Source organism: Syzygium oleosum, unplaced genomic scaffold, assembly GCF_021117445.2.
Source record: "Syzygium oleosum isolate NSW1041296 unplaced genomic scaffold, Sole_v2.1 Sole_v2.17, whole genome shotgun sequence".
Lineage (NCBI taxonomy): Eukaryota > Viridiplantae > Streptophyta > Magnoliopsida > Myrtales > Myrtaceae > Syzygium > Syzygium oleosum.
The window spans coordinates 4,698,024-4,724,909 of NW_026607501.1; the positions used below are offsets into that span (position 1 = coordinate 4,698,024).

General features: G+C 39.1%; 2 protein-coding genes across 11 annotated transcripts; both read left to right on the forward strand.

Moving 5' to 3' along the window:
- Positions 1-546: 546 nt before the first annotated feature.
- On the forward strand, positions 547-23,682 carry LOC130140326 (uncharacterized). Of its 10 annotated transcripts, none has more exons than XR_008818346.1 (5): positions 20,462-21,906; positions 22,001-22,923; positions 22,998-23,097; positions 23,181-23,280; positions 23,355-23,682. XR_008818346.1 is itself a non-coding variant. In XM_056319443.1 (5 exons), the coding sequence occupies exons 2-5, from the start codon at positions 22,705-22,707 to the stop codon at positions 23,499-23,501; spliced, it is 570 nt and encodes a 189-aa protein (XP_056175418.1). In that variant the 5' UTR covers positions 20,462-21,906; positions 22,001-22,704; the 3' UTR covers positions 23,502-23,682. The 10 variants fall into 10 exon arrangements, 9 of the variants coding, with proteins under 9 accessions (XP_056175420.1, XP_056175423.1, XP_056175418.1 ...); XM_056319443.1 differs by having other exon boundaries at positions 23,177-23,280; XM_056319447.1 differs by having other exon boundaries at positions 23,177-23,280; positions 23,364-23,682.
- On the forward strand, positions 17,093-18,631 carry LOC130140325 (flavonol 3-O-glucosyltransferase UGT89B1-like). Its single transcript, XM_056319441.1, has one exon. It carries the CDS (start codon positions 17,153-17,155, stop codon positions 18,614-18,616), a length of 1,464 nt encoding a protein of 487 aa, XP_056175416.1. The 5' UTR covers positions 17,093-17,152; the 3' UTR covers positions 18,617-18,631.
- Positions 23,683-26,886: the final 3,204 nt, after the last annotated feature.

Below are 26,886 nucleotides of genomic sequence, written 5' to 3' on the forward strand. Positions count from 1 at the left end.
AAAACAACTTAAGGAATTGGATAAGATGAGCAAAATAGGAAAGGCTAATTTGATGAGGATTGCTCCAAAATATTGGTGCAAGGCTCACTTTAAAACTATATGCAAGTCAGTTACTGTGGACAATAACTTGTCACAAGCATTTAATGGATCGATACTGGAAGCTAGACACCTGTCTATCATATCTATACTTGAGGATATTAGAGAGAAAATAGTGACAAGAATGCATGAAAAAAGAGATGCATGTCAAAGATGGAAAAGGGACATTGCACCAAGGATATTAGAGAAGATAGAAGGCAATAAAAAAGAAAGTGACTTTTGTCATGTGCTTTGGAATGGAGAAGATGGATTTGAAGTGCGCCACAGGAATGATAAATTTGTAGTGGACATAAGAAACAACTCTTGTTCTTGCAAGGCATGGGACTTGAGTGGGATTCCATGCCCTCATGCAATCTGTGTCATACTATTCAAAGGGGAGGAGATAGAAACTTTTGTCGCCCATTGGTATAGGAAGGATACCTATTTAAAGACATATAGTCACTACTTGGAAACAATGAATGGTGATAACCTATGGTCTTCTAGTGATAGAGAACCTTTGGTGGCACCTATTCCTCGGGTTATGCCTGGTTGGCCTAAACAGAAAAGGATAAGAGAGGAAGGAAAATTTAAAAATGGATTCAAAGTGTCAAGACAATGCACAAAAATCACATGCCATTTGTGCTTCAAGCGAGGCCACTACTCAAGAAGTTGTCCATTGAAACAAAAAGAAAAGGTAAGGTTTATTCATTTTATGTCTCTAGTCTTTGTTTGTGTCAATATTTTTAACTTCATTTTCTTAACGAACAGGATGAAGAGATAGTCGGACAAAGAGAAGCCAACTCACTTGTCATGGAGATGCATCATAATAGTGCCACCACTCAAAAGGTACTCTTAACCTTACTTTTAAGTAAGTGATCATGTTCTTGAATAATTATAAGTGCCATTTTAACTAGAGTATTATGGTTCTTAATAGCCTAGACTGGAAGGTAGTCGAGCCATTTCTCTATTAAGAAATACCAACCATGATGTGGATAATGCTAAGAAGGTAGAGAGCGCATCTCGCAAATTTATCACTACAATGGGATTACAGGTATAGCTTTATGGTAGTAATCTTGTTATGTAAACATTTAACATTTGATTGATTGATGCTTTTCTTTTGTCTGGCGGCAAAAAGCGGACATTACGAAAAGGAAACAAGAAGAATGGAAACAAGCCGTGGAGCATTTGAACGATAATGGAAGTGTTGGATCAACAAGATCTCCAGGAAAGAGGAAAATTTACCAAGAAAATTTACCAGAAGTAGATGTTTGAAGAGTTGGAAGTAGGATTAGTACTTGTACTTTTTGTTGATATGATACTCTTGAATTTAAGATCAAGAGATAGAGATTGTTTTTTTTTTGTAGTTTTGTAAGTGTTTAAGATGTGGCAATGATGCTGTATAGAGCACAAGCATTATGGGCAAGAAATTTTTGCTTTAAGTAGTATATTCAATATTTGAAAAGTGCAGTTGGCCTTATTTTCGTCTACTTTGTGGATGTTAAAGAGTATATTCAATACTCTTGAATAGTTAGCTTACAGGGCTCGTTTGTTCGTAAAAATTTTGTTGCATTTGATCGCTGCCACTTTAGTAAAATGGGTCTCAATTACCAAAAAGAGGTCTAATTGAAAGCAATTTCGGTCTTTATCTCTCAAATGGTTTGATAGCCATATGCATATCTCCCAATTCCGTCTTTCAACTTTTACAAGTGTAAGATCATATTGATAAGGCTTTGTCAACAATAACAAGCCAAGCTTGTTCAGAGGTAGATATAGATTTTCTTTCCTCACAACATCGACAAATTTTCGTTCTAAGAACACCAATTTTCATTGCAAACACGAACAGTGAATGAGTTTAACATTTTCATTCCTAAAAAACATTTTTCTATTGCGACAAATCAAGATCACCAAATTGTAATGTCTCCTCCTCGCTATATGTTTGCTGTTAACATATCTGACTGTGTGAGCTCGATCGATGTCGGATTGGAAAGAGATTGCGATAGACCAGATCACAGAGGAGAAGTTGATGGAGGGAAGAATTGTGAATTGAATTCAGAAATCATCTCCTTTTGCTCCTTTGCGCCGATATGGTCAAGGCCCCCTTTTTTTCCTTCTCCTCTAATGACACTACTGCTCGGTGCCAAATCACCACACAAGGTTTCAGCTTCAGGTGTCAAATTGAGTCTTCATCTCCACTTTTTGTTCTTTTTCTTTCTTCGACTGTTGTATGCCTTCTTGTTTTTTTTGTTTCTGAAATTTTGATCAGTCAATTTTTTTGCTTCTAAGAAGCAAGTCCTTCAACCCACCAAAAAAGAAGAAGCAAGTCCTTCGGCCCAAAAAAAAAAAAAAGAAGCAAGTCCTTCAACCCACAAAAAAGAAGAAGCAAAATTCCAGAACCAAAAAGGCATACCAAACACAAACTCACGTTCAAGCTATACAAAACACGAGCTCTTCCGAGATTTCAATTCCTCGATGCTCACATAGTTCTCACTTCCTTCCCTCGTTTTGATTTCTGATTGAGCGGATCACGCACAGGTAGTGGTGCGCCCTCCAAGACCCTAAGATTCGAATCGTTGTCGGGATTGACCTCAACCTAACCCTCTTCGTTTCAGTATCGATCCAAGTATTTTGAGAAGTCTGATGTTGAGAGGAAGAAGAATCGTTGAGTAGGAAGAAGAGGGTTATTTGAAGCCCTAATTTGTTTTTCTTTTGTAAAATACTTGCCGAATCATTATTTAGTAGGTTAATACCACGAAAAACCCCAAATTGATACACTTGTGATAATTTTATCCAAAACTAATTTTTTGACTACAAAAAACCCAAAACTGGTATACTTGTGACAATTTTACCCCGAACTAATTTTTTGACCATCAAAAACCCTAAACTGGTACACCTGCGACAAATTTACTCTCTATTAGTTTTCATTAAATTTTACTGTCAAATTTCTGAGTTTGATGACACGTGGTAGCTGACGGGTGTACTAGTTTGGGGCTTTAGTCCTCTGTTTGTCACAAATTTACGAATTTGATTTTTCGTGATATTAATCTAATTTAATAAAGGATAAATTTATCACAAGTGTACCAGTTCAGGGTTTTTTATAGTCAAACAATTAGTTTATGGTATATTTATCACATGCGTACCAGTTTGGGATTTTTCGTAGTAAAAAAATTAGTTCGGGTAAAATTATCACAGGTGTACAAGTTTGGGATAAATTTGTCGTAGGTGTATCAGTTTGGGGTTTTTGATGGTCAAAAAATTAGTTCGGGGTAAAATTGTCATAAGTGTACCAGTTTGTGATTTTTCATGGTATTAACCCTTATTTAGTAATCCAACTCAGCTCCACATCATCAGTTAACGCTCCATGTCATCAGTTAACGGTTTGAACAAACGGAAGGAGTAGATTGAACATTTACCCATAGTTCAGGGACTATTTTGGACAAATTGAAAGTTCAGTGATGAGATTGCACATTAAACCAAAGTTCAGGGATTATTTGGGTCATTTTTCTTTTTTTTTTTCCTTTTTCGTACTTAGGATTAATATCACGAAAAACCCCAAACTGGTACACTTGTGATAATTTTACCCCGAACAAATTTTTTGACCACCAAAAACCCCAAACTGGTACACCTGTGATAATTTTATCCCAAACTAATTTTTAAACCACTAAAAACTCCAAATTGGTATATTTGTGACAAATTTATCCTCCGTTAGTGTCCTTTAAATTGGATTAATATCACGAAAAATCACAAATTGGTAAACTTGTGACAAATAGATGGGTAAAACCCCAAACTGGTACACCAGTCAATTATCACGTGTCATCAAACTTAGCAATTTGACAGCAAAATTTAACGGAAACTAACGGAAAGTAAATTTGTCACAGGTGTATCAGTTTGGGGTTTTTGGTGGTAAAAAAATTAGCCAGTGTTTTTGTTTTCACATACTATAGACTACAGTATAACTACTGACATAATGGCTTCTGCTGTAATTTCTTTCTAGTTGAGGGATCAATGGACTTACGTGCACTTCGCCACTTTTCCATCTCGTGCTAAACATGGTCAAAGGGTCGAGAAAAGAGATGGATCCACGCCAAGCCAGTTTCAAATTTGTGTTGTTTTAACCAGAAATGAAGCAATAAATACTGTTTAGCAACAAAAAAAACTTGGCACTGACGAGGAAAACGTAAAACTCGCACTCTGTGACTTGGTAGAAAGAACTCCCGTTGCAGCACAGACGACAGCTTAGCTATTGTCGATCTTAAAGGTTTTTGTCTTGGTGGGTTCTTGTGTTACACGTTGAGTGGTTTTGTTACAGTGTGGGATGGACTAAGCAGAGATGGGCTTAGGTCCAAAAGCGCTTGATAGTTGTATCAAGCTGGTCGAAGATGTCGAATGCAATGTTTACAGAGCCAGCTCGGGGCCCATGTGTTGAGTAGGTGTTTGGTCCATCTTGCGTGGGATTTGCAGGCTGACCCATTTCATTACAAAGTTCCGTTGCAGGGGAGTTTTTGCTCAACTTGGTGTGCAGAGCAAGCTGCAATCTTTTGGTATTATTTTACTTTTGATTGGGAAAAAATTTACTTTTTGTCCCGGTACACTGGTGTTTTTTCTAATCAAGTCATTATGTTTACAATTTAAGTTATTCTATTTCCACAAGTTGTCTAATCAAGTAAGTCCCCAAACACAAAATCCGATCAAATCCAGCTGACAACGACTGATGTGATCGTGGCCATGGCCAAGTTTAGCTTGCATGGCTGCATGAGCTCGGGTCCAAGGATCGAATGACGGTCATGAGCTTGAGTGGTGGCGAGCTTTATGTTGAACTTGAGCGGCCCTGAGCTCACCTAGCCGTGGCAAATTTCCCGTCGATAGAGCAATCATGAGTAGTAGAAGACCTTTCTTTTCTTTTTTTTTCATTTCTTTATTTTCCACAATCATATCTACATGAGCGTTTAAGTTGGCATAACTTATCTATGTCACTTCTAGCAAAAAAAAACTTATCTATGTCACATTTCAATGTTGCCTAACGGCTATTTCGATTGAATTTCGATAGGTTCATTATCGGAGGGATGTGGTTAGATTGTAAAAGTAAAATGACTAGATTAAAGAAATTAAAAGTACAAGCCTACAAGGATTCAATTTGAAAAACCTGAGAGTACCTAGACGAAAAGTAAATTTTTTGACTAGTTCTCTTGATAAGCAAGTCTAAGGCTACTGATGCGTATGAGTAGGTTTTGTTTAGTTTACTTTGGTTAGTATTTCTCCAATGCCTAATCCTACAGGATTGATGCTGAATAAGGATGTGAAAGTGGGTTTTCAAGCTAGAGTTGTATGGAAAGACATGCACTGCGCTTAGCAATACCATTTTGAGATCCGTTTGTTTTGTGAAAAACGTTTTTCTCATTTTTCGATATTTGATTTGTATAGAAAAATAAGTTAACGGAAAATGTTTCCTACAAAAACTTAACCTCAAGAAAATGATTTCCCTTTTGAAAAAAACAAAAAAAAATTTTCTGAATATGATTAGCTATTGGTGCTTAGACACGAAACTCTACGTTTGGATACGAAAACCTTAACATTGGTTCCTAGGTCCTGGCATTTAGGACCATGTCTCCGACAGCCGAGCTCGAGTCCATCAAGGCCTGGCCTGAACACATGGTGCCCGTACCCGATGCCCTAGCACCCAAACTCGGGTCCATAAAGGCCGCGCTCAGGTCCCCGACACTTGAGCTTTGTTCGCAACCCTTAGGCCCATGTCCACAAAGCCGTGCGTGGGTCCTCAATGCTCAAGCTCGGATCCTTGGTTAGTGAAAAATTTGTTCTTATGGAAATGTTTTTTTTAAACTGGCATTTTAATTATTTTTTATTTTTAAAAAAATCAAAATTTTAATTATTTTTGATGTAGCTAGCAAGGATCATCTAGAGGGGGGGTGAATAGGTGATCTTAAACAATTTTGTCAATTTATGCGGAAATTAACGAACACAGTTGAGTCTGAATAAAATTCAGATTCAAAACAGTATATATAGACAATGCTCTTGATGTGCAGAATGTAAATAAAGAGATAAGGATAGAAAATCTGCACACAAGTTTATAGTGGTTCGGCTTATAGCAAGCCTACATCCACTCTTCCACGCTTACAGCCTACCAGCTGGATTTCACTATGTAATCAAGAGGAATTACAACTTCTGAGTGTTAACACTCTTGTGTATGATAGGACTCTCTATCTCACACGGTCACTCTTACAAAGTGTTCCTCAAGATCTTAATGTTTTGCTCAGAACGACAAGAGAAATGATTGGAGTATGCTCAGACTTTGGACTTGTTGATTCTTGATTTTGTACTTCCTTCTGCTGCTCGTTGATCTCCTTAAATACTCCTCTACTTCCAAACTAGCCGTTGGACAGTTTTCAGAGGATCATCTTCCAATCTTCACCTTGGACAGATTTGTATAATAAGGATTGAGTAGCCGTTGGATGACAGATTCTGAATCCCGTTGATTCTGGTCGCCTATACAATCAGAATCTTGGTTTCCATAAGTAGAGCTTTGTCCGTTGTAATGCATTCTTGTCGTAATGTTTGATTGTCAATCAATTTGATTGAGATTGAGACAATCAGAACATTCCTTCTGTGAAATCCATGCCAGATCACTAGCTGCTGTGTTTCGTTTTGAATTCTGCGTCTGAAGAAATTCTGTGTCTGAATAATTTCTGCGTCTGTGTCTGCGTCTGCATCTGAATAACTTCTGCTTCTGCATCTGCATCTGAATAACTTTTGCGTCTGAATATCAGAACCTAGATTATGTGGGTCTTCAAAAACATACTTTGACAGCTTGTAAAGTCTGAATAACTTCCTTCTGAGTTTCCAGAATATAAATACCTGGAATAAATTTGTTCAGAATAAGTATCAGACTTATAATTATGTGGAAGGTTTTGTCAACTTCAAAATAGGAGTTTTCCTCAACAATCTCCCCCTTTTTGATGGTGACAAAACTTTCCTGCAGATTGAATTATTTTGAAATTGATTTGAAAGTAAATAAACATATTAAGCTCATGAAGCACAGATTGAAAGAGCAAACTCTGATATCTGTGTCTTTTTCTTCCTTTGTATATAACCTGCAAATCTGCATATAATTTCTCCCCCTTTTTGTCATCAGCAAAAAATAATAGAGAGAATAAATCATAGATATTAAATAATCAACCAGTCTAACAAGAAATGTTAGTGATATTTACAGACCAAATGAAAATTAGATGAGTTGGAGAGAAATGTTGAAAAACAGGCTATTTTTTAGGAGTACGAATCAGTTGAAAATTTTTCAATATTGAGACAGCCTCCTCAATCTTCGAACTGCATTGACCTATGGCCTTATCCATGTTGGATGAGCATATAGTAATGGCTTCCTCTAATGCTGCTTTATCTGCTGCTGCCTGAAGTTGTTGAGCCTTGTTGTTTTCCTCAACAATTCTCTGTAAAGTCTTCATATTTTGTTCTAGAGCAGCTTGCTTGTCTTTAATCTCGAGCAGAATAGAAAGAATGTTCTGATTTTCAGATGGCTGACCTTGGACATTAGCTTCCTCAGACTGATTGTACCCTGTGGCTGATTCTGGTGATATCTCCCCCTGAACAGGTGCTTGATCTTCAGAAACATGTTCTTCATGAATTGATTCTGAAACCTTGGAAGCTGGTTCAGGAACATGTTCTGAGTCTCCTGTTTCAAAGTGTTCTGCTTCTGCTTCATCATTTTCATCATGTAGAAGAATTCTTCGTTTCTTGCTGTATACTTTTATTGGGGTAGGAGAATTAGGCTGCTTGCTAGTTGAACTAGTTCTTTTCCTTTGCTCTTTTTCTTTCTCAATTTTCTTTCCAACAGATTTTGCCTTCGACTGTTGAGCCTCTTTTCCTCTTACTCTTTCCCTTACATCATCAAACTGTTTCATTTTGGAGAGCATTCTTTCTCCAACAAACATACAGGGAATAAGGTTCTCGCGCAGATCATCAGGAATAGATATTTTTAAGAACATGAAAATGCGAGAGAGTAGGGCACCATATGGCAGTTGTCCCTTATCCTTCTGTAATGTTCTATACATATGGAAGATGATTATATGAGAAAGAGAAAAAGTTTGACCTTTCAAGATAGCCCAGATGAGCTTGATTTCTGATTTAGAGAGGTCAGTTTTAGAGGCTGCCTTGGGCTTCAAGCAGTTGATTATGATCTTATGCAAGATCACAGATCGTCTGGACAAGTCAGAGTGGGAAAGATGACGCTTAGATCCGTGAGCAAAGTTTGGATTTTCAGAAGCCACCCATGAAGCATCTTCAAGATTCACTGCCAATGGAGTAAACTTGGAATGGTTTGCTCCAATTATCCTTGCCAACTCATGCGCTTTTAAATCAAACTTCTTGTCACCAACTGTAAATTGAATCCAGTTGGGTGACAGAATAGAAAGATTGGAATAAAAATAGGCAGTTAATTCAGCATAAGTATTGGCAGATTGAAAGCAAAATTCATAAATTCCTAACTTCTGAAACAGGTGCTTTACAGAAATGCCAGCCTTCTCTAGATAGTCAAAATCCACTATTCTATGGTTCATAACCTCTCTAGCAAGTAACAACTTGTAGCACACATTATGCTCAGTGCTTCTGAACAATCCTCCTGTACCGGGCAAACCAGATGCTATTCCCACCTTTATCTCAAAAGTATCAAAAAATCGTGCATCATCATCAGGAATAACAAATTTCGAGGCACTTGTGGACTTAGGGCTTATATGAACAGATTTCTTTTCAAAAGGAGTGGAAGTTTCTCCGACTTTTTCTTTGCCCTTTTTGGAAGAAGGTTCTTTTGGGGTAGAGCTGGCTGGAACATTGTCAGTGTTACTACAAAACTGAGAGTAGCTTTCAGTGAGATGTTCTTCAGAGAGTAAATTATTGTCTTTAAGACAGTCACGCAGAACCGATTCAGATGCATTGCTTCTCTTTAACCGCTGATAAGCATTCCATACAAGCTTGATACTTCGAAAACGAAAATTTGTTTTACCCGACGATTTTTGTGGCGACGATCGCTGGGGTGGCGTTGCTTCAGAAGGGTCTTCATGATGGTCCGACTCTGTATCTGAAATCTCCATATACTCCGCCGGTGCAGAAGATTTGGAGTCTTGGTTGAGAATGCGTGAAGATCTTCTCTTGAACGGCATTTTGATCACTTTTGGAGCAGAAAGTTTTGATCTTTGTAGAAGAAAATAGAGGAGAGTCTCTGAATATTGGAAGGGTTTTGAGAGTGAAAATCGTACTGATAGGGTTTTGAAAGAGACTGACAGGGTTATAAACGAGAAGGACGGTTTTTGGAAAGGAAAAGTTACTTTTAGAAAATAAAAAGATATCCCAAACAAGTAGGAAGAAAATATACTCTTTGAAGCTTAATCAAACATGATGACATCATAACAATATATTAAGCACAATTTATCAGATAAATTAGAATACATACCTGATTTGCTTCCAAAAGTAACGATTATGAAAATATCCTGCCAAAAATGCCAAAAATATACCCGCCAAAATTTGAATAAGGAACGTACCTTTCTTTGTGAGTCTGAAAAATGTTCAGACTGAGAATATTTGAGTCTGAAAAATTCCTGTCTATCAAACACGTCAAGAAAATGGATAAGTGATGCACAATTTGTTTCTTATGAATTCAAATGAAGATTTATCAAGAGGTTTTGTAAATATATCAGCTAATTGATTCTTAGAATCAATGAATTGAATATTCACATCACCATTTTGAACATGATCTCGAATAAAATGACGCTTGATTTCAATATGCTTAGCTCGAGAATGAAGAATGGGGTTCTTTGTCAAATTGATTGCACTTGTGTTGTCACATTTGATTGCAACACTTGATTCTACAATAGCAAAGTCTTGTAATTGCTGCTTCATCCACAGAATCTGTGCACAGCAACTTCCCAATGCTACATATTCTGCTTCTACTGTAGAAAGTGCAACTGTATTTTGCTTCTTTAAGTACTAGGATATCAACATATTCCCAAGCAGTTGACATGTACCTGAAGTACTTTTCCTGTCCACTTTACATCCAGCTAAATCAGCATCAGAATATCCAGTAAGAGTAAAATCTGAATCTTTGGAATACCAAAGGCCTAACATTGGATATGTTCCAATGTATTTGATTATTCTCTTTACTGTAGAAAAATGAGATTCCCTTGTGTCTGATTGAAATCTCGCACACATACAGACACTAAAAAGTATGTCAGGTCTAGATGCAGTAAGATATAATAAAGATCCTATCATGCTTTTATATACCTTCTGATCAACATTTTTACCATTTTCATCTTTGTCCAGTTTGGATGAATGAGACATGGGAATGTCTGTTTTCTTGCAATTCTGCAATTCAAACTTCTTGACAATCTCCTTTGCATACTTCTCTTGGCAAATGAATGTACCATCTTTGGTTTGTTTCACTTGAAGGCCAAGAAAGAATGTTAACTCTCCCATCATGCTCATCTCGAACTCATTATGCATATTCTTTGAGAATTCCTTGCAAAGCAATTCGTTAGAGGATCCAAAGATTATATCATCAACATAAATTTGAACAAGTAGAAAATCCTTACCCTTTCTCTTAATAAATAAAGTTGTATCAACCTTACCTTTGGTGAAATCATTTTGCAGAAGGAAGTTACTTAACCTTTCGTACCAAGCTCTGGGTGCTTGTTTCAGATCGTAAAGAGTCTTTTTGAGTTTGTAGACATAATCAGTCTTCCTTGGTTCTTCGAAATCAGGTGGTTGTTCCACATATACTTCTTCTTTGATATATCCATTCAGAAAGGCACTTTTCACGTCTATCTGAAACAATTTAAAGTTATGGAAACAAGCATAAGCTAATAGTAGTCGAATGGCTTCTAACCTTGTAACTGGTGCATATGTTTCATCATAATCTATGCCTTCTTCTTGAGAATAGCCTTTTGCAACCAGTCTTGCTTTGTTTCTTGTAACTTTCCCTTTGTCATCCAGTTTGTTTCTGAATACCCATTTTGTTCCAATTATTGGATGATTTTTGGGTCTTGGCACAAGCTCCCATACTTTATTGATTCTGAACTGCTGAAGTTCCTCCTGCATAGCATCGATCCAGCTTTCATCTGATAAAGCTTCACCAACTTCTTTTGGTTCTATTTCTGGTATCAATGCCAAGTTGTTGATGTTCTCCTTGTGTTTGGATCTAGTCTTGATATCATCTTCTATTTCTCCAATGATGAGGTTCTTCGGATGACTGGATTTATGTTTCCAGTTTTTGTCAAATCTTTCTTTGTGAATATCTGCAGACTCTGAAGTTTCTGGTTGAGTCTGTACTGTATCTTCTTTTCCTTCTTTTCCTTTTGATACTAATTGTTGATGATCTTTTGATAACTCTTGAATGTTGAGAGATGGTTCAGATTCATCTCTGTGAGTCTGAATATTTTCTTCAAACCTTATATTTATTGATTCTTCCACAGACTGAGACTTTTTGTTGAAGACTCTGTATGCTTTACTTGTAGTAGAATATCCAAGGAAGAATCCTTCATCTGCTTTCTCATCAAACTTACCAGTGCGGTCATTTGGATTTTTCAGAATAAAGCATTTACAACCAAACACACGAAAATATGAAATGTTGGGCTTTCTACCTTTGTAAAGCTCATAGGGGGTTTTCTCAAGAATGGGTCTGAGAAAAGCTCTGTTAATGATATAACATGCTGTAAAAACTGCATCTGCCCAGAAATGAAAAGGAATCTTGCTTTCAATCAACAGAGTTCTTGCCATTTCTTGCAAAGAACGATTTTTCCTCTCCACAACACCATTTTGTTCTGGTGTATAAGGAGTAGAAAAATTGTGTTGAAAGCCATTTTCCTCACAAAAATTTGAAAAACTTTGATTTTCAAATTCTCCCCTATGATCAGTTTTAATGCAGGAAATGGTATAGCCCTTTTCATTCTGAACTCTTTTTGCAAATTTTGAAAAGTATGAAAACGCCTCATTTTTATGAGTAAGAAAGAACACCCAAGTAAATCTTGTGAAGTCATCAACAATAACTAAACAATACTTCTTACCACCAATGCTTTGAGTTCTGGTTGGTCCAAATAGATCCATATGAAGAAGCTGCAAAGCACGATTAGTGAAAACATGATGTATAGACTTAAAAGAGCTCCTTACTTGCTTTCCTAGAGTGCATGCATTGCATAATTCTGTTTTCTTATATTTCAAATCTGGTAAACCTTGAACCAATTTCTTGTTTAAGATCTTTGAGATTTGTTTCATACTGATATGCCCCAATCTTCTATGCCATAGATCTTCATCCTCTTTGATTGAGATCAAGCAATGAGTGGAGTTTGGATTGACATCTAGAAGATAGATATTGCCATGTCTTCTTCTTGTAAATGTTTGAGAAGAATCTTTGCTTGTTCCTGAGCATGTATCTTCTTGAAAGTTGATTTTGAAACCTGTATCACATAGTTGGCTTATGCTTATCATGTTGTAGTTGAGTCATTTCACCAAAGAGACATCATTGATTGTAAGTCCTCCAATTTCAACTGTTCCTTTGCCAACGATTTTTTCTTTGGTATTTCCTCCAAAGGAAACTTTTCCACCATTCAGACTGTGTAGATCAACGAACATGCTTGGATCTCCTGTCATATGTCTAGAGCATCCACTGTCTAGGTACCACTTTCTTTTTTTTTTGTGGTAATCTGCAAAAATCACATCATCTCAAGTTTTCTTTGGTACCCAAATTTTTTTTGATCCTGAGCATTAGTATAGGCTGTCTTAACAAAATCTCTTTGAACAGGTCTCCAGACCTTAGGACATTCATTCTCAAAATGTTGTGGATCTCCACATTTTGAGCACCTGAGTGCACTTCGGCCAACAGGTTTTACAAAATTCCTTTTGAAATGGTTTTTATAAGCTTGTCGAGGAGGTCTTTGTCTTAATCTCTCCTTGACCTTTGGAAAATCAATTAAGCTATCACTTTCCTTCACAAATCCGAGACCAGATTTGTTGTAGTAAGGAATTTGGATAGAAAGGATATGCTTCAAGGTTTCTGAACCCTTTGAAAACTTGGAAGTAATTTCTGAAACTTGCTTTTTCAAAACAGCATTTTCTTTGGAAAGAAAATCTCGACTTTCCTTGATTTGATGAAATTCTTTTTGAAGGAAATCGATTTTTTCTTTTTGTGAAACATCCTGTTGCCTCAGTGATGAATTTTCCTTTTTCAAAGAAGAGATGCATTTAAGAGCAGTCTTAAATTCAAAGCATAATTCATCAATGTAATTTGATACTTCAATAGGCATGTCAGAATGTTTTACCTCAATCTCCATTTTAGGATCAGAATCTAAATCTGAATCTGAGTCTGAGTCTGACTTAGCCATTAGACAGAAATTTGAGATATCTTCATCACTGTCTTCGCACTCTGTATCACTCCAGGTTTCTGCTTTTAAGGCATTCTTTGCTTTCTCAAACTTGGTCTTCTTTTTTAGAAGTGGACAATTTGGCTTGATATGTCCACGTTTCTTACAGTGAAAGCATATAACATCCTTTGATCTCTCTGTTTCATCGAAAGACTTCTTCTTCTCAAAAGGCTTCTTACCTTTGAGGTTTCTTCCTTTGATCTTCATTTTCTTATACTTCTTTATAAAGAGAGCTAGTTCTTCATCATCAACATCTTCATTTTCAGAATCTGCATCAGAATCAATGTTAGTCTTCAAAGCAATTGACTTATTACCTCTGGATTCATTCTTCTCATTCCGTTTCTCAGTCTCATATGATTGAAGAGTTCCAATTAACTCATTCACTGATAAAGGCTTGATCCTTTGTGTCTCTCGAAGAGATGTTTTGATGTTATCCCACTGATTTGTCAGTCCTCTTAGAAGTTTGTTGACTTTCATTGCATCTGGAACTGGATGTCCTTGATAAGCAAGACCGTTTACTATATCAGTAAACCTGTCATACAAATCAGCAATTGATTCTCCATGCTTCATTTTGAAGGATTCATATTGACCAAGCAAAAGATTGATTTGAGTTTCCTTGGCTTGATCTGTTCCTTCATAAGTAACAAGGAGAGTATCCCATATTTCCTTAGCTGATTCACAAGCAGCAATTTTTTTATATTCAATAGGTGATAAAGCACAATAGAGAGAATAAATTGTTTTGGAATCTAAGGTTTCTCTTTTGGATATCTCAGTTTGAGATAATGGAGGATTTGCTGATTTGCTTGCATCTGCCTTTTCTTTTGAATCAGAAGATTTTGGATTGACTCCTCTGATGATGACATCCCATTGCATGTGATCAATCGACTTTATGAATGCCTTCATCTTATTCTTCCAGACACTATATTCCTTGCCATCGAAATAGGGTGGTCTGTTGTTGCTCTGTCCTTCAATGAGCCCTGGAGCACCATAGCTAGCCATGTAGATCGTTAGCTCAGAAGTAAAAACACTTCAATGAATGAGCAACCTGCTCTGATACCAATTGATGTAGCTAGCAAGGATCACCTAGAGGGGGGTGAATAGGTGATCTTAAACAATTTTGTTAATTTATGCAGAAATTAAAGAACACAGTTGAGTCTGAATAAAATTTAGATTCAAAACAGTATATATAGACAATGCTCTTGATGTGCAGAATGTAAATAAAGAGATAAGGGATAGAAAATCTGCACACAAGTTTATGGTGGTTCGGCTTATAGCAAGCCTACGTCCACTCTCCCACGCTTACAGCCTACCGACTGGATTTCACTATGTAATCAAGAGGAATTACAACTTCTGAGTGTTAACACTCTTGTGTATGATAGGACTCTCTATCTCACATAGTCACTCTTACAAAGTGTCCCTCAAGATCTTAATGTTTTGCTCAGAATGACAAGAGAAATGATTGGAGTATGCTCAGACTTTGGACTTGTTGATTCTTGATTCTGTACTTCTTTCTGCTTCTCGTTGATCTCCTTAAATACTCCTCTACTTCCAAACTAGCCGTTGGACAGTTTTCAGAGGATCATCTTCCAATCTTCACCTTGGACAGATTTGTATAATAAGGATTGAGTAGCCGTTGGATGACAGATTCTGAATCCCGCTGATTCTGGTCGCCCATACAATCAGAATCTTGGTTTCCATAAGTAGAGCTTTGTCCGTTGTAATGCATTCTTGTCGTAATGTTTGATTGTCAATCAATTTGATTGAGATTGAGACAATCAGAACATTCCTTCTGTGAAATCCATGCCAGATCACTAGCTGTTGTGTTTCGTTCTGAATTCTGCGTCTGAAGAAATTCTGTGTCTGAATAATTTCTGCGTCTGCGTCTGCATCTGAATAACTTTTGCTTCTGCATCTGCATCTGAATAACTTCTGCGTCTAAATCTCAGAACCTAGATTATGTGGGTCTTCAAAAACATACTTGACAGCTTGTAAAGTCTGAATAACTTCCTTATGAGTTTCCATAATATAAATACCTGGAATAAATTAGTTCAGAATAAGTATCAGACTTATAATTATGTGAAAGGTTTTGTCAACTTCAAAATAGGAGTTTTCCTCAACAATTTTAAAATTTTATTTTGTTTCTTCCTCGGCCAGTCACCGACCATGGCGACAGCCGGCGAGCTCGGGCCTCACCAAATCGAGCGAGCAACCAGCCTTGAGCTCGCCTGAGGCCAATGAGCTTGCCTGGGGCAAGCAAGCCTCGAGCCTCACCGGCCTTGGGCGAGGCTTGCGCTCGCCTATGGCCAGTCGTCGACCCCATCGCCGTGGCTAGCGATAGACCAAGGAAGAAGAAAAAGGAAAAAGAAAAGAAAAAATATATATAATAAAAATAATAATTAAAGATAATTAAAAACTAAGAATATTTTGATAATTTTCCCTATCAGATTTTCCTTACACCGAAAATACTTTCCCAGTTTATTTTAGATTTTAACAAAACTTCGGAAAATGACTTTCTGGAAAGTCTATTTGAGAATAGTATATTTTTTGCGAAAAAAACGAACCCGTAGTTCAATTCGATCTCAAATTCAAACCGAATCGAACTAGCACAACGATAACACATCAACCTGTAATTTGATAGAATTAGGTTTCGCTCTTCCTCGTGCAAGACGAATCGATAAGAACACACCTTTGCCAGAGAACCAAGTCATTCTTAGTGCATTAAACCCTACTTTGAATGCACCTTCGAATGCAGTGGTATCCCGCATGATCCAAGGACGTTTCTGCTTCAGACAGCACCCAAACACCTCTCCCTTCACCACACACGTGAACATCATAAATGGTGGCGTAGGGCGTAGGGCAAGACGACGCCGACTCGAACAGGCAACGCGTCCTAAAAGTTGACGCTAGAAAATGGAGTCGCTCTGTTCCTCAAGTGTCAAACATTCCCGAACCCGATCAAGACTAGGGATGAGCACAGTCCAGATGGACGGTTTTCAAGAACCGGTTCCGAAAAATTAAAATCGAGAATAGCATGTTGATTTCATGGACCCACCAAAGAGCGGATCCGGATCTTGGTCCAGTTCTTCAACCTTCACAGGTCCGCATTTGAGACCTAACTATTTTCAACCTAGGACAAAACGGGTCGTCTCGGTTGGACCCGAAACCCAACGCCGAAATTGAACGGAGCAGGCAGGACCCTGCCCCCACACGCCTTTTTCTTCTTTCCTGTTCTGCCCTTTTTGGGGATGATGAGCCATGCTTGCTTGCTTTCATTGCACGCCTGCCTATTCAGAGACCAGTTTCGTTGGCGGACCCAGAAGTCGAAAGTCATGGTGGGGGCCCTACAGCTACACATCTGGTTTGGAGCTTTCTGCGCAAATGCGGAGAAGCATCAGAACCTCCGTCGTCAGGCGTGACGCACCGCCACCCGATCTGAACTCAAAATGAGAAGACAAAAGTTGAGAAAGAGAGGCCCAACCAGCAATTCCCAATTAAATCGTGGCTAGAGTCCCACTGTCCACGCACACACATAATGGTATAAATCTAAGTCTTCATTCCTCCTCTCATTATTCAAACCCAAGGCCTTCATATATTCTTCCATCATAGCATTTCGGCAATTTGACTCTAGAAGTTGATCCGCGTCGACCAACATGCCCGCCCCCGCCCCCGCCGCCGCCGCGGCCGATGTCTACGCCGCTCCGCACCTGCTCGTCTATCCCTTCATCTCCTCCGGTCACATCATCCCCCTCCTCGACCTCGCCGACCGCCTCGTCCGCCGCGGCGTCCGCGTGACCGCCCTCGTCACCCCCTTCAACCATCACCTCCTTCTCCCCCTCCTCTCCGAACACCCCTCCCTCTTCCACCCACTTGTCATCCCGGTCCCCGACATCCCCTGTGGCTCCAAAAACATCCTCATCGTCAAGATCCTCTCCATGCGCCACCACCACTACCCGGCGGTCCTCGAGTGGTTCCGTTCCCACCCCTCGCCGCCGATCGCCATCTTGTCCGACTTCTTTCTCGGGTGGACCCGGCACCTGGCCTCGGAGCTCGGCATCCCCCGCATCGTGTTCTCGCCCTCCGCCGCCTTCTCCGTGTCCATCGAGTTCTCGCTCTGGCAAAACCTACCCAAGAACGACGGCGGCAGCGACGATGATGACTCCACGGTGACCTTCCACGACGTGCCGAACTCGCCGACGTACCGGTGGTGGCAGATCTCGCGCCTGTTCAGGATGTACAAGGATGGAGACGCCGACACGGAGTTTCACAGGCAGGTCTGGCTGGAAAACGCGGGGAGCTGGGGCGTCGTTTTCAACACGTTGACGGAGTTGGAAGGAGTCTACGTCGACCACATGAAGGGGAAGTTCGGGCCAGGCAGGGTCTGGGCCGTGGGACCGCTCCTGCCGCCGGTGGATGACTCGGTGAGCCCGGCCGGCCGGGGCGGGTCCAGCTCGGTCCCGGCCGAGGAGGTGCTGAAGTGGCTCGACGGCAGGGAGGAGCGCTCCGTCGTGTACGTGTGCTTCGGGAGCCGCACGGCGCTGGCGAACGACCAGATGGCGGCGCTGGCGGCTGCGCTGGAGATGAGCCGGGTCCACTTCGTATGGTGCGTGAGGGATACCGCCGACGGGCAGGTGCTGGACGGCCACGGGCTCCTGCCGGACGGGTTCGAAAGCCGCGCGGCGGGGCGGGGGCTGGTGATCCGTGGGTGGGCACCGCAGGTGCTGATACTGAGGCACCACGCCGTGGGCGGGTTCCTGACGCACTGCGGCTGGAACTCAGTGCTCGAGGCGATCGGCGCCGGGGTGGTGATGCTGACGTGGCCGATGGGCGGGGACCAGTACACGGACGCGAAGCTGCTGGTGGACCAACTGGGCGTCGCGATCAGGGCGTGCGAGGCCCCGCGCGATGCGGTGCCCGACCCCGCCCGGCTGGCCCAGGCGCTGGCCGAGTCGCTCAACGGGACGAGGCCGGAGAGAGGCCGGATCGGGAAGCTGAGCAAGGCTGCGGCAGACGCAGTCGCCGGAGGAAGCTCAGACAAGGATTTGGATGGATTCGTGAAGAGCTTGATGGAGCTTCAATGTGGAAGAAGTGACGCGGGGGTTGACGGAGAGTGTTGATGGCTTGTTCTAATTTGATGGCTAACGCTATAGTTTTACTTTTATTTTTTGAAAAATAATATAAATGATATCTGAAATATTCAATGTCGTTCTTCCGTTAAGTAAAATTAACGGAGTTTGATGAAGTGAATTTTAGTTCCTTAAGGAAAAAAAAAGACTCTTGGGATATCCACATAAGTTATTTATATCAGATTAAGAGAAGAAAAATCCACATGGAAATTAATTTTAAAACAACTCAACTGGGCCACAGACCAAAAAAGGAAAATATAAAGGCCGATCTTTTGCTTCTCTGTTTCTACAATCGAAGCTCTCATACTCCGGCCGGTACCAAAATGCTGAATCAAGACACGAAGAAAGAAGAAGAAGGAGGAGGAGGTAAGCCTTACAATCTCTATTAGGAGTAAGTATCGAGATTATTTTTTCAGGGCATATATGTGGATTTAGGGTTCAAGACTTGAGCTTGCTTTGAATGGCAGCTCTATCTTGTCACACCAAAGACATTACTCTGTGCCCGGTGTGTTGTCTCGTGCGTAATGCTTCCAATGAAGACTCGGGTTTGTACACGTGGGAGTTTTACATGGACGACGTGTCCTACAGGCTCCTCCATGGCATTTGTTTAGGGTTAATTAGGGCTTTCTTGAAAATGGGTTAATCAAGGCTTTCTCAAAGATGATAATGCACGATTTATCTTACTCGATCGAAGCATAGTCATGACGTAAAGTGGGAATATTTTATTTGTGCATGTTGTGCTTTGCAATTCCCTATGAGAGTATTAAAACAATATCGAGGGCACAGTAAGTTTTGTTATAATGTGGCCCCAGCTTATTGTAGTTTTAGGTTGTAGCTTTTTCATGGCTTTTTAGACATGGCCCTCATTTGTGTTTGTTTTCTTGTCTTTAGATTATACTTTTGGTGTTTATTTGTTTATATTGTATAAACAATAGAAATAGATTGACTGGTGTCCTTTATCTTTTTTAGTTTAGCTGATTTTTATGTTTATCTTTGTACAAATTTACATGGCTAATGAAACATTTCTATTTACTCTATGGGTTGGAGGTAGGTTTGTTCATGATAGAATAGTAGAGTATGTTGATGGTCATAGTAGAGAGTGGCTTTAAGATTGGGTTAATTAAAAAAAAAGCACCAACTTTAGGTCGAAAGATAATTCTGGCCTGAACTTTTTTTTGTCCCGTAAAAAAGCACAAACTTTAGGTCAAGTGACAATTCTGACCTCAACTTTTTTTTGTCTAGTAAAAAAGCACCAACTTTCACTTAAATCCCAAATCTGGCCCCCATTGACTTAGAATCATTGATTATCTAACTTAACTATTCCAACTTAGCAATAAATCCACGTGATTTTCTAACTGGATTTAAAGCAATATTTATTGTCTTATTCTCTGAGCCACAATTTGAAAAATAACGGTGAAACTATTCGTCTCCTTCACTTCACCGGCAAGTCAAAAATATCTCCAAATTGAATCTCTCTAGCCAAACGTAATCTGAAGCTGACCACCGCCTGTCGACAGACGTCATGGACGAGATTCGCCAAGCTCACCACCATAACATTTTTTCTCAAACAATGGTGACTTTAGATAAAAAGTCAACAGGGGCCAGATTTGGAATCAGGGTGAAAGTTGGTAATTTTTTATGAGACAAAAAAATATTGAAGCTAGAATTGTCACTTAACCTAAAGTTAGTACCTTTTTACGGGACAAAAAAAAGTTCAGGCCAGAATTGTCCCTCAACCTAAAGTTAGTGCTTTTTTATGGGACAAAAAAAGTTCGAGCCAAAATTGTTTCTTGACCTAAAGTTGGTGTTTTTTTTTTTTGGAATTAGGCCCTTTAAGATCTAGACAAGCTAAGCTAGTTGGAGATTTTGCACTTGGTACAAGATATGGGTTACTCTAATATTGAGAAATTCCACTATTTAATGCCGTGTAAGAATTTTGAGAATGATCTAAGATTAATTGAAGATGGCATTTCAGTATAGGAAATGATGGGACTTTGGGCAAATATTGGCGGTACATGTGAGATACTTATTGAACATGGTGAAGACGTGAGTGTTGGCATTGGTGATGGGTTAGTGGGGGGATTAATGAATGTAGAAGAAGATGATGGAGTTTTAATGCCTATTGATGGGCAAAATCATGAAATTGAAGAGGATGATGACTTGTTGAGGTCCCATGGTTATTTGACAATGAAGAAGAAGAACTTCAAGTGGCTAGGGGAAAAATTAAAACTTTTAAGGGAGACAATGCATATAGAGCTGCTAGGTTGCTGGAGATACCTAGTGAAATAGATGTTGAAGTAGAACGAAGATGGGGGGAGGAAAGAGGCTATAACAACCCATTGTGAAGATAATGTTGAGCTTAAGACTGAATGCTTTGACTCAAGTGACTCTAATTGTAGCTTTGTCACGAGTGATGAAGAAGAACTAGAGATAGAGGAGGCTGTTAGAAGGAAAAGCACACATGCGTAGTATGATGAAACCACAGAGATACTTCACTTTGCACTGAATATGGTATTTGATGGCCCTAAGCAGTTTAAAGAAGCTATCAACAAATATGCAGCCACCAAAAGAGTTAATATTGATTTTATCAAGAATGACAAGGTGAGAGGTAGGGCCAAATGTAAAGCTAAAAATTGTAACTGGTTAATTTATGCAGCTAGAGATAATAAGACAGGCTTGTTTACAGTGAAAACTTTCAAGGATGAGCACACATGCTCTTGGTCTTTTCAAGTGAGGAGGTTTACATCTACGTATATGGTGAAGCATTATCTAAGCTTGTGGAGGGCAACTCCTTCAATGAAGTTGCAAGAGTTCAAGAAAATTGTGCGAGAGCAAATGAACTTAGATGTCACTATAAGCCAGTGTAGAAGGACTAAGTGAAGAGTAATCGAAAAACTAAACGGGATGTACTCCTATGAGTTCAATAGTTTGTGGAATTATTATGAAGAAATTATTCACAGAAATCCTCGAAATACTATGAAGGTAAAGTTTATAAGAGAATCACCAAATTCAAGACCCATCTTCCAACGATTTTATGTTTAGGGATTCTTTGAAGGTTGCAGACTTTTGATAGAGTTGGATGAATGTTTCTTAAAAGGAACGTTGAAGGGTGAGTTATTGACAGTTGTGAGGAGGGATGCAAATAATCAAATGTACCATATCGCATGGCCGTTGTTGAGGTCGAGAATAAGGATTCATGGGGCTGGTTTGTAGAGGCCTTGAAGAATGATCTTGGCACAAAGGATGGTGTAGGATACACAGTAATCTCATATCAGTAGAAGGTAATGTGATTAATCTTCCTTCATTTTGAATTTTCCATGTGTGCCATATTGTTACCTCATTATATATATGATGATATCATGTATTGTGCTGTAGGGCTTGTGCAGGTACTAGAGGAGGAGATGTCATCGGTTGAGCACCGACGATGTGCAAGACATATCTATGCAAATTGGCGCAAGAAGAATGGGGGAAACAATTGTCGCATGCAATTCTGGATGTGTGCAAAGTCAACTACAATCTAGCAATTTGAAAAACACCTCAAGGAATTGGATAAGATGAGCAAGACAGGAAAGGCTGATTTGATGAGGATTGCTCCAAAATATTGGTGCAAGGCTCACTTCAAAACTATATGCAAGTTAGATATTGTGGACAATAACTTGTCAAAAGCATTTACTGGATCGATACTAGAAGCTAGACACTGGTCTATCATATCTATGCTTGAGGATATTAGAGAGAAGATAGTGATAAGAATGCGTGAAAAAAGAGATGCATGTCAAAGATGGAAAAGGGACATTGCGCCAAGGATATTAGAGAAGATAGAAGGCAATAAAAAAGAAAGTGCCTTTCGTCATGTGCTTTGGAATGGATAAGATGGATTTGAAGTGCGCCATAGGAACGACAAATTTGTAGTGGACATAAGAAACAACTCTTGTTCTTGCAGGGCATGGGACTTCAGTGGGATTCCATGCCCTCATGCAATCTGTGTCATACTATTCAAAGGAGAGGAGATAGAAACATTTGTTGCGCACTGGTATAAGAAGGATACCTATTTAAAGACATACAGTCACTACTTGGAAGCAATGAATGGCGATAACATGCGGTCTTCTAGTGATAGAGAACCTTTGGTGGCACCAATGCCTCGGGTTATGCCTGGTTGGCCTAAACAGAAAAGGATAAGAGAGGAAGGAGAATTTAAAAATGGATTCAAAGTGTCAAGACAAGGCACAAAAATCACATGCCATTTGTGCTTCAAGCGAGGCCACTACTTAAGTAGTTGTCCAATGAAACAAAAAGAAAAGGTAAGGTTTATTCATTCTATGTCTCTAGTCTTTGTTTGTATCAATATTTTTAACTTCATTTTCTTAATGAACAGGATGAAGAGATAGTCGGACAGAGAGAAGCCAACTCACTTGTCGTGGAGATGCATCATAATAGTGCCACCACTCAAAAGGTACTCTTAACCTTACTTTTAAGTAAGTGATCATGCTCTTGAATAATTGTAAGTGCCATTTTAACTAGAGTATTATGGTTCTTAATAGCCTGGACTGGAAGGTAGTCGAGCCATTTCGCTATTAAGAAATACCAACCATGATGTGGATAATGCTAAGAAGGTAGAGAGCGCATCTCGCAAATTTATCACTGCAATGAGATTACAGGTGTAACTTTATGGTAGTAAACTTGTTATGTAAACATTTCACATTTGATTGATTGATGCTTTTCTTTTGTCTAGCGGCCAAAGGCGAACATTATGAAAAGGAAACAAGAAGATTGGAAACAAGCCGTGGAGCATTTGAACGATAATGGAAGTGTTGGATCAACAAGGTCTCCAAGAAAGAGGAAAATATACCAAGAAAATTTACCAGAAGTAGATGTTTGAAGAGTTGGAAGTAGGATTAGTACTTGTACTTTTTGTTGATATGATACTCTCGAATTTAAGATCAAGAGATAGAGATTGCCTTTTTTTTTGTAGTTTTGGAAGTGTTTAAGATGTGGCAATGATGCTGTATAGAGCACAAGCATTATGGGCAAGAAATTTTTGCTTTAAGTAGTATAGTCAATATTTGAAAAGTGCAGTTGGCCTTTTTCTCGTCTACTTTGTGAATGTTAAAGAGTACATTTAACACTCTTGAATAGTTAGCTTACGGGACTCGTTTGTTTGTAAAAATTTTGTTGCGTTTGATCGTTGCCACTTTAGTATAATGGGTCTCAATTACCAAAAAGAGGTCTAATTGAAGGCAATTTCAGTCTTTATCTCTCAAATGGTGTGATAGCCATATGCATGTCATTTGCATATCTCCCAATTCTGTCTTTCAACTTTTACAGGTGTAAGATCATATTGATAAGGCTTTGTCAACAATAACAAACCAGATTTGTTCAGAGGTAGATATGGATTTTCTTTCCTCACAACATCGACAAATTTTTGTTCTAAGACCACCAATTTTCATTGCAAACACGAACAGTGAATGAGTTTAACATTTTCATTTCTAAAAAACATTTTTCTATTGCAACAAATCAAGATCACCAAATGCTAATGTCTCCTCCTCGCTTTATGTTTGCTGTTAACATATCTGACCATGTGAGCTCGATCGGTGTTGGATTGGAAAGAGATTGTGATAGACTAGATCACAGAAGAGAAGTTGATAGAGGGAAGAATTGTGAATTGAATTCAGAAATCATCTCCTTTTGCTCCTTTGCGCTGATATGGTCAAAGCCCCCTTTTTTTCCTTCTCCTCTAGTGACACTACTGCTCGGTGCCAAATCACTACGCACAGCTTCAGGTGTCAAATTGAGTCTTCATCTCCACTTTTTGTTCTTTTTCTTTCTTCGACTATTGTACTCCTTCTTGCTTTTTTGTTTCTGAAATTTTGGTCAGTCAATTTTTTTGCTTCTAATAAGCAAGTCCTTCAACCCACAAAAAAAGAAGAAGCAAATCCTTCAACCCACGAAAAAAAGAAGAAGCAAGTCCTTCGGCCCAAAAAAAGAAGAAGCAAGTCCTTTAACCCACAAAAAAGAAGAAGCAAAATTCCAGAACCAAAAAGGCATACCAAACACAAACTTGCGTTCAAGCTATACAGAACACGAGCTCTTCCAAGATTTCAATTCCTCGATGCTCACATAGTTCTCACTTCTTTCCCTCATTTTGATTTCTGATTGAGCGGATCATGCACAGGCAGTGGCGCGCCCTCCAAGACCCCAAGATTCAAATCGTTGTCGGGATCGACCTCAACCCAACTCTTTTCGTTTCAGTATCGATCCATGCATTTGAGAAGTCTAATGTTGAGAGGAAGAAGAATCGTTGAGGAGGAGGAAGAAGAGGGTTATTTGAAGCCCTAATTTGTTTTTCTTTTGTAAAATACTTGCCGAATCATTATTTAGTGGGTTAATATCACGAAAAACCCCAAACTGGTACACTTGTGATAATCTTATCTCAAACTAATTTTTTGATCACAAAAATCCCCAAACTGATACACTTGTGACAATTTTACCCCAAACAAATTTTTTGACCACCAAAAACCTCAAACTGGTACACATGTGACAAATTTACCTTCTGTTAGTTTCCATTAAATTTTACCTTCAAATTACTGAGTTTGATGACATGTGGTAGTTGACGGGTATACTAGTTTGGGGTTTTACTCCTCTGTTTGTCACAAATTTACGAATTTGATTTTTCGTGATATTAATTCAATTTAACGAAGGGTAAATTTGTCATAAGTGTACCAATTCAGGATTTTTTGTGGTAAAAAAATTAGTTCTGGGTTAATTTGTCACATGCGTATCAGTTTGGGATTTTTCGTGGTAAAAAAATTAGTTTGGGGTAAAATTGTCACAAGAGTACCAGTTGGGGATTTTTGGTGATCAAAAAATTAGTTCGGGGTAAATTTATCACAGGTGTACCAGTTTGGGATTTTTGATAGTCAAAAAATTAATTCAGGGTAAAATTGTCACAAGTGTACCAGTTTGGGGTTTTTCATAGTATTAACCCTTATTTAGTAATCCAACTCAGCTCCACATCATCAGTTAACGGTCCACGTCATCAGTTAACGGTTTGAACAAACCGAAGGATTAGATTGAACATTTACCCATAGTTCAAAGACCATTTTGGACAAACTGAAAGTTCGGGGACGAGATTACACATTGGACTAAAGTTCAGAGATTATTTGTGTCATTTTCCCTCTTTTTTTTCCTTTTTCGTACTTAGGATTAATATCACGAAAAACCCCAAACTGGTACAGTTGTGATACTTTTACCCCGAACTAATTTTTTGACCATCAAAAACCCCAAACTGGTATACCTGTGATAAATTTACCCTGAACTATTTTTTTGACCACCAAAAACCCCACACTGGTACACTTGTGATAATTTTATCCCGAACTAATTTTTTGACCACCAAAAACCCCAAACTGGTACATCTGTGATAATTTTACCCAAAACTAATTTTTAAACTACTAAAAACCCCAAATTGGTACATTTGTGACAAATTTACCCTCCGTTAATGTCCGTTAAATTGGATTAATATCATGAAAAACCACAAATTGGTAAACTTGTGACAAATAAAGGGGTAAAACCCCAAACTGATACACCCGTCAACTACCACGTGTCATCAAACTTAGCAATTTGACAGTAAAATTTAACGGAAACTAACGGAGAGTAAATTTGTTACAGGTGTACTAGTTTGGGGTTTTTAGCGGTAAAAAAATTAGCAAGTGTTTTTGTTTTCACTTACGATAGACTACAGTATAACTACTGACATAATGGCTTCTGCTGTAATTTCTTTCTAGTTGAGGGATCAATGGACTTACGTGCACTTCGCCACTTTTCCATTTCGTGCTAAACATGGTCAAAGGGTCGAGAAAAGAGATGGATCCACGCCAAGCCAGTTTCAAATTTGTGTTGTTTTAACCAGAAATGAAGCAATAAATACTGTTTAGCAACAAAAAAAACTTGGCACTGACGAGGAAAACGTAAAACTCGCACTCTGTGACTTGGTAGAAAGAACTCCCGTTGCAGCACAGACGACAGCTTAGCTATTGTCGATGTTAAGGGTTTTTGTCTTGGTGGGTTCTTGTGTTACAAGTTGAGTGGTTTCGTTACAGTGTGGGATGGATTAAGCAGAGATGGGCTTAGGTCCAAAAGCGCTTGGTAGCTGTATCAAGCTGGTCGAAGATGTCGAATGCAATGTTTACAGAGCCAGCTCGGGGCCCATGTGTTGAGTAGGTGTTTGGTCCATCGTGCGTGGGATTTGCAGGCTGACCCATTTCATC

Bases quoted from the DNA above. Each gene is read 5' to 3' on its own strand.
- LOC130140326 (XM_056319445.1), top strand. From the start codon at position 551: ATGAATGGTGATAACCTATGGTCTTCTAGTGATAGAGAACCTTTGGTG. The intron at 944-1,022 runs GTAAGTGATCAT...CTAGACTGGAAG, and splicing joins ACTCTTAACCTTACTTTTAA to GTAGTCGAGCCATTTCTCTA. The intron at 1,127-23,354 runs GTATAGCTTTAT...TCTTTTGTCTAG, and splicing joins TCACTACAATGGGATTACAG to CGGCCAAAGGCGAACATTAT.
- LOC130140325 (XM_056319441.1), top strand. From the start codon at position 17,153: ATGCCCGCCCCCGCCCCCGCCGCCGCCGCGGCCGATGTCTACGCCGCT.